The 13,198-nt window shown below is 47.4% G+C and overlaps 1 protein-coding gene across 2 annotated transcripts in view; it reads left to right on the forward strand.

Annotated features, from left to right (window-relative positions):
- Positions 1-13,198, forward strand: part of LOC144799842 (solute carrier family 23 member 2-like) — a 533,849-nt gene that overhangs the window by 342,943 nt on the left and 177,708 nt on the right. For both annotated transcript variants that reach the window (XM_078671540.1, XM_078671460.1), the window contains exon 8: positions 10,155-10,408. In XM_078671540.1, coding sequence (XP_078527666.1) covers positions 10,155-10,408 — 254 coding nt within the window. The remainder of the gene's footprint in view (positions 1-10,154; positions 10,409-13,198) is intronic.

Raw genomic sequence — 13,198 nt, forward strand, 5'->3', positions numbered from 1 at the left:
TGCGCCTCATCCCTGGTGGCCAGTGGTAGGCCCAGGGTTCTGTGCGCTCGCTCTGCCCCCTTCTTGCCTGTCTGCCTTGATGTGATTTTGCTTTCTGTTACTATGTTGTATCCTGTTTTGATTCTGTTATTGTGTTGTATTCTATTTCATTCTGTTTTTTCCCCTTTATTCCTCTTGCATTGTATTTTTATTTATTTATTTTATTGTTTTATAGAGCGTGTACTTGACCCGTAGGGTATCAGAGCGCTTTAAAGGGGAACATAGCAGTGTACAATAGGCAAGGAATCACAATAGGGTAGCGGACACGTATGAACAGTTTACATATAAGTAACTCCCGATAAGGCCCCAGATTCCTTGAAGAGGTAGCTCGGGATTCCGAAGACGAGGCGCTAGTCAGTATTTGGTCAAGGTCTGTGTATTGGTCAAGGCCTGTGTATTGATAGGAGGCAGCATTTAGGGGAGGAATTTACCCATAAGGAAGGTTTTGGCCTCCTTTTTTAAACGTGGCAGAGAAGGGATTCTTCTGATTGCGGGCAGGAGAGAGTTCCATATTCTTGGAGCGGATCCAGAGAAAGCCCGGTTAGAAGGTTTTTTTTCGGAACCGTGCAGGTTGGAGTAAAAGGTCACTGGTGGAATGGGAGTTTCTGCTTCCGTCGGTTACCACAAGTTTCTGTACAAGGTAAGCAGGAGAGTGTGAGTATAAAGCTTTGTGTGTGATGCAAGCCAGTTTGAGTTGTATTCTGGCCTCGAAAGGAAGCCAGTTCAAAGCTTTCAGGTGTGGAGAGATATGGTCACATTTTTTTGAGCTTGTAAGAAGTCTGGTGGCGGTATTAAGGCAAGCTTTTAGGGGTGCCAGGGAGATATTGGGTAAGCCTGAGAGAGTAGAACAGCCACATTCCAGTTTAGAGATTAATAGCCCTTGGACTGCACTTTTTAGGTTGGTAGTGTCAAGGAAGGGTTTCAGTTTCCAGAGGTAGCTCAGGTGGAATCTGGCTGATTTGGCCAGCGAGTTGATGTGGTCTTGCATGTTAAAATTGCAGTCAAGGGTTATTCCCAGAGATTTTGCTGAGTCCACGATGGTCGGTGGGCAATCTAAGGCTGTGATAGCCTTGATCCATATCTGCATCTCGAGGTTGGTTTTTGGAGGGGAAATTAGGAGAAATTCTGTTTTCTTGGCATTAAGTTTAAGTTGATTGGAGGTGAGCCAATGGACGGCTGATTTCAGGGCCTTGTTCAGGGAGAGAATATCCTCCAGAGAGGAGGCTTTGATGTAGAGCTGAGTGTCGTCAGCATACATATGGTAGGAGATATTCGCTGTGCGTAGTACTTCGGCAAGTGGTTCAAGGTAAATGTTGAAGAGGGTAGGGGACAAGGTTGATCCTTGAGGGACTCCGACCTTGACCGGAGAGGGAGCAGATAGGTTGTCATTGATTAGGAATCGCTGTGATCGGTTTTGGAGGAAGGATCTAAACCATTCTAGAACAGAGCCGTCCAAACCCATCCTGAGTTTGACGCGTTCGATTAGTTTTTCGTGGTTGACTGTGTCCAAGGCAGAGGATTGGAAGGCACGTTTTCCCTTGGTCCAGGGCTTGGAGGGCATCGTAAACAATGTGGAGCATGGTTGTTTCAGTGCTGTGCCCAGGTCTGAATCCAGATTGGAAGTCATCGAGAAGGTGGAAGTTGTTGATGTGCTGACTTAGTTGCTGTTGTACACACTTGTCTAACACTTTGGCTAAGAGGGAGATGTTGGAGATAGGTCTGAAATTGTCGGGGATGGCTGGGCCCAGCGACATTTCTTCAAAATGGGGAGGACTTGGACGGCTTTCAGAGAGTCAGGGATGGAACCCTGCTGGAGTGAGGCGTTAATTATTGCAGTCCAGCTAGGAATAATGGATTGGACGACAGCCGCTAGGCAGTTGGAGGGGAGCGGGTCGTTGAAATGGTTATTCGGATTTAGGGACGATAAGATTTTAGATACAGAGTCTTCGTCATAGAGGTTGAAGTCAGTCCAAAGTGCTTGATTTTTTGGTGAAGTTTGTGGGGGCAGGCCAGAAGGGATAGAGAGTATGTGGCGGTACTAAGTTCATTTTCTAAGGGTGCGACTTTGTCCGCGAAAAAGGAGGAGAATTCCTCAGATGATATTAAAGCCTTGGAGGTTTCTTTTGAGGTTTTGACCAGTTTATTGGATTTGTGTTTGACCAGATCAGAGAGCTTACATGGTCTGTTCTCAAGTTCGGATCTGAAAAATTCTTTTTTGGAGTTCAGGATGTTCTTGCTGTAGGCATTTCTGGCCTGGCGGAGAAGTTTTAGATGTGCGGCAGAGGGGTCCTGTCTCCAGATTCTTTCGGATTGCCGGAGGCATCTCCTCTCATTGTTGAGTGGTCCAGTGAACCAGGGGTTCCTGTCTTTGGTCTGGGTTCTTTTTAGCTTTAGTGGGGCTACGTCATCCCATAACGTTCGAGATAGTTGCAAAGTAGTGGTTATTGAGGTCATTTACAGTTGAGCAATGCGAGGGGGGGAGGTCAGACTTGCAGCGAGCCTCTAGTTCATTGTGGTCCAGGTTTCTAGTGTCTCTAATCCAATGTTTGGGAATCACTGTTTGAGGAGCCCTTATCTTGTGGGTGCCAGGTAGCAGGAATGCGATGGCGTGGTGGTCAGACCAGTCACACGGGTCTATGGAGATAAGCTTGACTATTGATTCCTTGGGGATGATCCAGTCAAGGATGGCCCCTTTTGAGTGTGTTGGGAGAGAGCAGGCTTGGGTCAGGGCTTGATCGGACAGGAGGTCTTTGATCGCGTTGACATGAGGCTCCTTGGGGTCATTCTAATGCAGGTTGAAATCACCCAGGAAGATACCTTTGGAATTGGAGGAGAACTTAGCATTAATAAGTTCCATGAGGTGGTCAGTGAAGGAGTCGTTCATGCCAGGGGGATGATAGATGAAGTGTAAGTTGCACAATAGGGTGGAGTTGCTACAAATGGAGAGTGGGAGGTATTCGCAAGAGTCGGTGGAATCAGCCAGACGTTCTGTGACACTGAGGTTAGAACGGTAGATGCAGGCGATGCCCCCTCCTTTCTTGCTAGATTGCCTGTCCAGCCTGGCAATGTTATAGCCGGGAAGGACTAAGAGGTCCAGGCAAGGAGATGAGAAATCGTTGAGCCATGATTCTGTTAGAATAGCTAAGTCGAAGTTTTTGTGCAGCAATGTCAACGGCGTGCTTACAGGCCTATCTGCAGTTAATTAAAAGGCCAGACAGAGAGGAATCAGCGGGAGTGTCGGGAGTCAGTGTGGATAAGTGTACAGGTGCTAGGTTGCTCTGGACCACACTTCTGTTGCGGAAAGTAGCCGATCTGTTGGTGTTGATAGAGACTGTGCGGATGGCATGTTCGGCTGTCATGCCTAGCGGGCAAAGGGTAGTTGGGGCAGAGTTGTAGTCGCTGAGGATGGCAAGGATTTCCTCTTCAGTGAGGTCTATCGGATATGGGGTGGCTTGTGAAGAGTTGTAGGAGAGGGCGAGAGCTAGGGTTTCTTCCTCTGAGTGGTGGCATGGTTGCTTGCAAGGGCGAAGGTGTGTCAAGGGTAGAGGTAGAGGGTGTTTGGGGAACTCTGTGGTGTAGGGGGGGTGGAGTTCCACTGGGTTTTGATGTTGGCGAGGGAGAGTTCAGCCAGGTGAAGGAGGTTCATTAGATATAGTATGGAGATGTGGATACTCTGAGTTAGTTTGGCAGCTCTGGAGTGCAGTGTTTCGAAATCTCTATAGAAGGGAGACGTTAGGGGCAGGGTGGCAGTGGCTCTGGGACGGTACTATCAGACTCACTGTAAAGGGGAGGCATTAGAGGGCGGGATCAAGAGCCCTACTTTTGGGTGTATTGTGGGTTTCCAGCGACTGACCTGTCTCATGGTCAGCATGTGGGACTGGCGGGGGGTAGACCAAAGGTCTGGAGAGAAGTCTATTGGCAAGGCTAGGAGATGAGTTAGCAATGTTGGGAGGAGCGGTGGTAGAGACTCTTAGAGAGGTGGTTTGTGGGCTGGGCGGGCAGGTTCGATCCATGTCGCAGGTGTTTGGAGTTGTATCAGGCTCACAGTTAGAGTAGGGAGCTGAAGGGGAGGAGATCAGAAGTGCAGGGATGATTCTCCTGGTACGGTCAGGAGCCGTGCAAGAGGGGATGGGATGATCTGTGTTGGGAGCCCAAGGAGGGCTGGTTGAGGGTGTCTAGCTGGGCTTGTCAGGCTGGTCAGAAAGTCGTCGGTGCAAGTGGTAGATACTCTGTTATTGTCGCTCACATGGTTGCTGAGGTTTGAGAAAATGCGAACAAATTTGTTAAGGTTCCTGGAGTTGAAGATTAGGTCATTGATGACTGTGCCATTGTCTGTGCCGTAAATTAGGTCCGAAACCAATGTCTCAGGGTGGAGTGCTTAAAGGTCTTTGAGGCAGCTGTGGAGAGTTTGGGAGGGTAGACCAGAAAATGAGGGACTGTGCCCTTCTGTTTTTATGCCCGTTCTAACCTCCTGTTTTTCCCACCGCTGAGCCCCCTGCGGCTCCGCTCCCACCTCCCAGCTTCTCCTGCCTCCCACCTCCCCGTTTATGGTGGCTGCACAGCTGGCAAGCCCATCCGCACCTGGAACACGCCCAGCTCCAGACCCCCTGGACCCTGCGAATGCCACGAATTCCAACGCCGCTACGACGCCAACACCCTTCACGCACTCAACACCGGACGACCACACACCTGTTTCCTGGCCGTCCGGAGCACACCAAAGGACCCTTCTCCTGCCGGAGCTGAAGCTTCACCAGCCTCCGTGCCGCCAAACCGCCCACCGTGTCAGGACGCAACCACCTCAGATGCATACTACTGAACACCCGCTCCGCACGCAAACACGCTATCGAACTCTAGGATCTGCTCGACACATCCTCCCCGGACGTCGCCTTCCTGACTGAGACCTGGATGAACACCTCCTTGGCACCCGACGTCGCCATAGCCATCCCGGACGGCTACAAAATCACCCGCAGGGACCGCACCAACGTAGTAGGCGGTGGAATTACCATAATCCACAACAACACCCCCAGGGTCTCGATCAGAACCACCGAACACCTGCACTTCCAGGTCCACACCGATCCCAACACCACCCACAGAGGAACTCTCGTCTACAGACCCCCCTGCCTCAGTTCAGCGACTCCATCATCAACTTCGTCAGCACGCACACCCTTGCCTCCTCAGTCTACATCTTCCTCGGAGACCTGAACTTCCACCTCGAGAACAACAACGACACCAACTCCACCACCCTGATTGACAACCTAGCCAACCTTGAACTCAGATAGCTTGTCACAGCGCCCACCCACTCTGCCGGCCACACGCTGGATCCCATCTTCTCCGCAAGCCCCCAAGTCTGCTGTAGCCACACAACCGAACTCCACTGGACTGACCATCGCTGCATCCACTTCACCTTCAGGAAACCCACCACGCACCACCGCAGTCAACAGATCCCCCGCTGCAGCTGGAGCAAAATCACCGAAGACCAGCTTAACAACACCCTCGCCTTAAGCCCACCCGCCGACCCCACCGACGCCTACCCCGCCGCCCGCAACCTTCGACATTGGATCGACAACTGTGCAAACAGTCTCGCCCTGATTAAGAAACCCTCCAACAGACACACTAACAAGAAAGCCAGCTGGTTCACCGCAGCCCTCCAGGCCTCCAAGCAAACCTGCCATACACCAGAGAAGAAATGACACTGCGAACGGACACAAGACAGCTACGCAGCCCACAAAAGTGCTATCCGCAGACACCATCACCTCATCAGATCCGCCAAAAGGGCCTCCTTCAAGGACCGACTCAACAACAACGTGTGCAACAGCAAAGAGCTCTTCAACATCGTGAAGGAACTCGCCAACCCCAGCTCCAACACCAACGACATCCCACCATCACAAGACCTGTGCGACTCCCTCACCACCTTCTTCCATCGCAAGATCGCAGACATCCGCGACAGCTTCAACAAGCTGACTACCCCAACAACCACCGACACCTCAGACCCCGGGGCACCACCCACATCGATCCCCTACTCACCTGTACCAACATAAATGATGACAACACCATCAAAATCATGAACACCATCCACTCTGGCTCGCCGTCAGACCCATTCACATCTTCAACAAAGCTAGCGCCACCATCGCACCCCAACTCCGCAAGGCCATCAACATCTCCTTCGAGACCGCGACCTTCCCAGAGAGCTGAAGGCATGCCGAGATCAACGCTTTACTTTTGCTCCCATTCCCAGCAAAGGTCATCGTGAAGACCTTCAACATACAACTGACCCGCTACCTCAAAGAGAACAACATCCTGGACCCATCCCAGTCCGGGTTCCGCAGCAACCACAGTACCGAGACTTCCCTCATTGCTGCCACTGATGACATCAGGGCCCTGCTGGACTACGGCGAAACCATGGCCCTCATCCTCCTTGACCTATCAGCCGCCTTCGACACTGTCTGCCACCGCACCCTACACACACGCCTCCACAACGCAGGGATCCAAGACAAGGCTCTGGAATGGGCCACCTCCTTCCTTTCTGGCAGAACCCAGAGCTTCCGCCTCCCCCCTTTCCGCTCTGAAGCATCCAAGATCATATGTGGCGTACCCCAAGGATCATCCCCCAGCCCAACGTTGTTCAACATCTACATGGCATGGCTCGCCCACGTTGCCGGACTGCATTACCTCAACATCATCTCCTACGCAGACGACACCCAGCTGATCCTCTCCCTCACCAAAGACCCCCTCATCGTCAAAACCAACCTCCAGGAAGGAATGAAAGCCATCGCCGAATGGATGAAGAACAGCCGTCTGATGCTGAACTCGGACAAGACAGAGGTCCTCCTCCTCGGCTCCACCCCCTCAGCCTGGGATGACTCCTGGTGGCCGTCCGCACTGGGAGCAGCATCAACACCGACCAACCAAGCACACAACCTGGGGTTTATCCTCAACTCTACACTCTCCATGACCAAGCAAGTCAACGCTGTCTTGTCCTCCTGCTTCAACACCCTCTGCATGCTCCGCAAGATCTACAGATGGATCCCCACCAAAACAAGATGAACGGTCACTCAGGCTCTCGTCAGCAGCAGGCTGGACTACGGAAACGCCCTCTATGCAGGAGCCTCGGCCAAATTCTTGAAACGACTACAACGCATACAGAACGCCTCTGCTCGCCTGATCCTCAACATCCCGTGCCACAGCCACATCACACCACAGCTGAGAGACCTTCACTGGCTTCCTGTCAACAAGAGGATCACCTTCAAGCTCCTCACCCACGCACACAAGGCTCTCCACAACACCGGACCGGCATACCTCAACAGACGACTCACCTTCTACACTCCGAACCGACAGCTCCGCTCCACCGACCTCACCCTCGCCACCATTCCCCGCATCCGAAGAGTGACAACCGGCGGCAGATCATTCTCCCACCTCGCCACCAAGACATGGAAAACCCTCCCCATCCTCCTACGGCAGACCCAGGACCTACTAACATTCAGGAGGCTTTCTCAAGACCTGGCTGTTCAAGCAGTAGCAGCTCCCCTCCCCCCCAGCGCCTTGAGATTCTCATGGGTGAGTAGTGCGCTTTACAAATGTACTGATTGAGTGATTGATACCCGATGCCATTGGGTTAACTTTGCGCTATATAAAACTCTGGCAAAAGTATATTGTATAATGCAAATGGTGAATCTCTATAGTGCCAAAATGATACATAGGAAAACGTGTTCCAATAGAGCTTAGTAGAAAACATTGAGGGGACGATTTTTAAAGGCATTGAGACACTCCGATTCTATTGGTGAGGGCAAAATGGCAATCGTGAATCACAAAAGGAGGATTGTGAGTATTTCAGCTTTGGAAATGCCATTTGAAGTATGAAAATTCCGCCAGTATTTTGAAATGTACGCAATCACAAATGTATGGTTGTGTATTTCCTAGGTGCTCCAGGGAGGTGCTTCCAGCAAAAATGGGTGCATATTGATACAATGTAGATTTTCACTTATGGTTTGCAGCTGCTTTACCACAATGGAAAAGCTTTTAAATATACTCCTGACAAGGTCAGCAATAAGCTAGTTTCGTAGTGGGTGTGGGGAGGAAACACCACAAATTGTAGAGGAGGTGAAGGAGAAAAAGTTCATACAGAGAGTAAATATTTTCATTGAGAAACAAAAATGCTAATTATGAAAATGCAAAAAAATCAGACTTGCCTATTTTGCCTTTTATATCCGCTGAAAATTAGGCACTCGTATATTTTGTTCAGGTAGGTACTCCTGATGATGCCCTTTTAAAAGTTTAGTCTCTGAGCTATTTGCAGCAACAGTTTGTCTTGTGAACCTTCTCATTCAATTGACACCGAATGTTGTGCTGTCATCCTGTAGCATCATTTCTTGTTTTTCTAAAAATCTGATCGTGCTAGAACATCCAGAACATATTGGCATTGAAATATTGTCAACTATACTAAATCATTTTTCCAATCCAAAAGCATGTTGCAAAAATCTGTACTGCATGCAGCAGGAGCTACATCTCAGGCTCCTGCCCCATTTGGCCATGCTGCACAAGATTATCTAAATTGTGCCGAACACTTTGAGTGCTTATGCCCCCTGATGCTCTTTTAGTGCCTGAAGGGGTGCCTCTGCAATTTTTGGGAGGTGGCTGAGGATACCCCTGAGTACCAGAGCATACCCTGACTGCATCAGTCTTCATGGGGCCCCAACAATGGCCGCGTGAGAGATCAACTTAATAAAGTCTTCTAAGTGTTCTTGCTCCAATTGTTTGGTTCTGTGCCTGAGGACTCTCTAGCATGCCAAGGGTTTTTCAGCACCAAAGAGAATCCATAGGACCTCATACGGGATAGAAAGAGTGTATGTTGTAGGTCTATATTAATGTCTTCCCTTGAGCAATAGACTCATCCAGCCTTTGTTCCATATTAGGGTCATGCAGCAGGTCAAGCAGAAGCTTGGTAAAGAACAGCTTCCATGCAAAGCAGGTTATTGCCTATTTAAAATGGATGCCACTGTTTTAGCAGCTTGCCATTCGATATTACTAAAGAGATGTTACAGTACCTTTTCCACTATTAAACCGAAGAGCTCTTTTCTGTTGCTAGCTTTCTTAGCCTAACCTGATTCAATCAAACTTGCTCAAGGCCTGGCATTTCCACACTTTATCTAATCCCTCTACATGTGAGTAAGCCTCACAATCCAGCGTATCCTAACATGAGAGCATGCGACTAGATGCACTCTCCAGATACAGAACAAAACGTGCCTGCTCCAGTTTTCCAGGAGCTACAAGGCTGTCTCATACATCTTCTTAAGGACAACCTATTAAGATGTACAGTAGTATGCATCACTTACCGTCAAGTGATTCTGGGGCAAATTATCAACAACTAGCGATATTTATCGCTAAATGAGCTTAGCGACATTTTTTTTATCGCCCTCATCGCCGGATTTTATCGCAGAGATAACGTGCTATTAGCAACATTTATCTCCAATGCAATAAAATATCCGGCGATAGCGGCGAAATGCGTGAATATCACTGGAAATACAGCGATATTCACGCATTATCGCTAATAGGGACTTAACCTGAATATCCACCTCCCATTGGTTATACAGGCTAAGAAGTGGTCTGAGCATGCGTTATTCGTGCTTAGCGCAAATATTTTCATCCCTACGCCTGCACTGATAGGCGATAGCGATGTTAGCGACTGCTTTCAGTTGCTAACAGGTTGGGTACGCCCACTTTGCATGTCATTAGCGATAAATATCGGTAACATGCAAAGCGGGCCCCAAACCGCTCGCTATTGCCTACAAGCTGTCGCTAACTGCTGTTAGCGACAGCTTGCTAATAGGGCGGTAGAATTATCAGCGCTTTGCGGCCGAAAATGGCCGCTAAAGCGGCGATAGTCTCATTAAGCCCACCTTGATAATATGCCCCTCTGTTCTCATATGTTTGAAGCTGTACTGTGTGCTGTAAAATTATTTAAATCTGCATTTTTATTAAGCAATGCTAAATATTAAACTTTTGTAAAGTTTTCTGAGCCTGTGCACCCTGTGTATCCATTATTTAAGCTGGTAGCATTGGGCAAGAGAACCTGTTGCTTTGCAAATCTTTGATCTATATTTTACAATTTTCTTTTCTAGGCCAGTGGGGAAGACCCACCATCAACGTGGGTGGAATATTTGGCATGTTGGCTGGAGTGATTGCATCCACTGTGGATTCCATAGGCGACTATCACTCCTGTGCGCGGCTGGCTGGGGCTCCACCTCCTCCAAAGCAGGCCGTTAACCGAGGAATTGCGGTGGAGGGTATTGGCCTCTTATTCACAGGAATCTGGGGCTCTGGAAATGGCACAGCCTCATTAGGGGCAAACATTGGTGCTTTGGGCATTACCAAGGTGAGAAATGTATGATCTGTCTGTGAATCCTACAAGTATCTCCAACCAGTTGAGCTCCCAATAGTTCAGCCTTAAGTTCATTTTTAAAGCACAGGGTCACATTTTTCTTTTAAGGTTAAGGGAAGTCTGTGTTTATTTTAATTTATCTTCATCAGGGCATGAAAATGAGCAGTACTCAGTCAGATTTATGATCCAGGGCACAGAGGTGAAGAACTGATGCACTGAGCTATTTAAATGTGCCATATTTAACAGAAAAATACAGTCCTAGTTTTTGAATGGGAGAAATTTAAACTGAAGAAAAATATTTCTATGAAACATTAAGTCAACGTTTTTCTCAAATTTCAATTAAGCCAATTACACCTTAAAGTTTTATGAAGCAGGTTTGTTAACTTTAAATTCTTCCCAATTACGCAAATGACTGTATTTTTCTGTTATAAAAATAGGATCTTATCTACAGGCCACTTGTAACAAGATGCCTGGTGTTTGTAAATGTGACACTTGAAAGGGGATTACATTTAAAGGATGGGTTTTGTGAAATCCATATAAACATAAAGATAACGCTTCAGTTTAATTTTCTCCCATTTCATAGTGTTGCCTTTACACACAGAAGGCATCTTGCTCCCAGTGGCTGGCAGACATGGTGCCATATTTATAACTGAAAAATGCATCCATTTTTTTAAGATGGAGAAATTCAAAGTGCAGAAAAATGTTCCTAATAACGAACATTTTTGTAGAACGTTTTCTGCACTTTAAATTTTTCTCTATATAAAAAAAGGGTTATGTGTTTTATTATACATGTAACATATGATGAAATTTATTGCAGTGCCTAAGTACATATGACATAGGCTCTTAGTCACCCAAACACATTTATCCCATTCATACACACACATGTTCATATATCCCCAAATACCAGACTCTCGCTGACACACATGGCAGTCCTGTCATAGAGCCCCTAGTCAAAGTATCTTGTTCAAACTATAGTATATAGTTCTATTGACATTAGGCTTAAAATCAATGGAGCTGGGTGTGAAGGTGTCTGGTAACAATGCACAAGCTGCTAAGTCTTCAGTAGCTCACAATCATTTCACTGATCAGAAGTAGCTCTCACTTCAGAAAAGGTTCTTGCCTATCAGTCAAAGAACATTTACAATGCAGTAAAGCACACAATGCAATCAATATTCTAGCACACATTCTAGTGGTTACCTAGTTAAAACGTGTACTGTCATGGTAGCATGTTTTCAGGACAGGAGGCTCAGGCAATCACCCATGTAGGTGATGTCAGACCTGCACCGGCTTTCTCCACTGGCACAACTAAAGGTCTTCACTTGCCAGGAAAGGATCCATTGTTACTCCTGCGCACTTAACTACAGAAAAGTAAAGTTTTTCTTTACTTATTATTTAGATTAATTTGCCTTTTTATATTTTCTATCAGTCCAAAGAGGTATCAGGAGGCGTTACGTCTAACTTACAAATCAAGAGAAACTAGTTTAAAAAGAGAAGAACAGTATGGGGAAGAACAGTTATAACAATCAGATAATTTCATTGTTATAGAAGTAATTTTTAAATTCTCCTTTCTATGAATTTGTCTCTGCCTGTTATACGTACATGTATCATATTGATTAAACTGCCCAGGTAAACAACATAAGTAGATGAAAAGGAACAGGGACCGGAAAGGTCAGCCTGCTACTTACCTCCATGGAAGAAAGGCATCCTGTATAACTAATACCAGATGAATTCTGGACGATAGAGTCATTGAGTGCCCAATTCACAAAGATAAACTTTCTGAATCCCTAAAAATTTGTAAGCTTACACTTCAGTCTAAGTTTACCTTTGTGAATCAGGCCCAGACTGTCTGCCATCTAGAAAGATGGCTCCTTTCATGGCATCCACATGACCAGGAGGGAGCAGGATTTGAATATGCCCACTGGGATGCCCTTGTGGTCATCCTTGAGGAAGGAATATAACTAGTCATCCCCCACTGTGTCGAAGACGATGGAGAGGTTAGGCTGGAGGAAAACATAGGGGTACACTTGTTACATGCACGTGTGTTAAATCATCCTTTGCTTGACTTGTGACTGTCTCTTTGTTGCGCAATAACGTCATTTCGAAAATGTAGGCTTGATGGAGGTGGCATTAGTCTAGACATGTTCAGAGTTTGAAATCCATCTCTATGTTACAAATCGGATGGAAACACTAGTAGTTACTGAGTACGTCTGGTTTGAGGTGAGATTGTTTTAAAAGCTAGAGGATTTGGCTAGTTTTCATGGGGACTGAGAAAGTGCCCTGAGCGAGGGTGGCGCTGATGTCTCTGATGTATGGCATAACTTACATGTTACACCTATACGTCATTAGGGGGTCAGCAGGGGTTGCAGCGGCAACCCCTGGTTTGCAGTTTGTTACTCAGGGACCTGACCGTGTGAAACCCAACGTAGTGTTCTTAAGACTGCAACAAAAGCAGAAGAAAGGTACTTCTTTAAGAGCTGTGTTTTATTCTGGTGTCTCCACGCCTGGTCCAGTCGGCCTTTCGCAACAAACTGAAAGTTTCTTAGGATCTAAGGTGGTCCTTCCAGTCCTAGATCTAACATGTAGCCACTCAGCAGTGTCCTATTGTTTAATAAGGATTAAGAGGACAGTGATGACTTTCTTTATCTGTACGTCACCAACAGGGTGTGCAAAGGGTGGAAACACTTGCAATAGGTACATACTTGCCACTTGTGAGCAGAGGGCGCACATTTTAAAAGGCCCAGTTGCATATGAGGCTCCTCTGCTCTTAGAGCAGTGATATGGGCA

The sequence above is a fragment of the Lissotriton helveticus genome, chromosome 1_1 (assembly GCF_964261635.1).
Source record: "Lissotriton helveticus chromosome 1_1, aLisHel1.1, whole genome shotgun sequence".
Taxonomy (NCBI): Eukaryota; Metazoa; Chordata; class Amphibia; order Caudata; family Salamandridae; genus Lissotriton; species Lissotriton helveticus.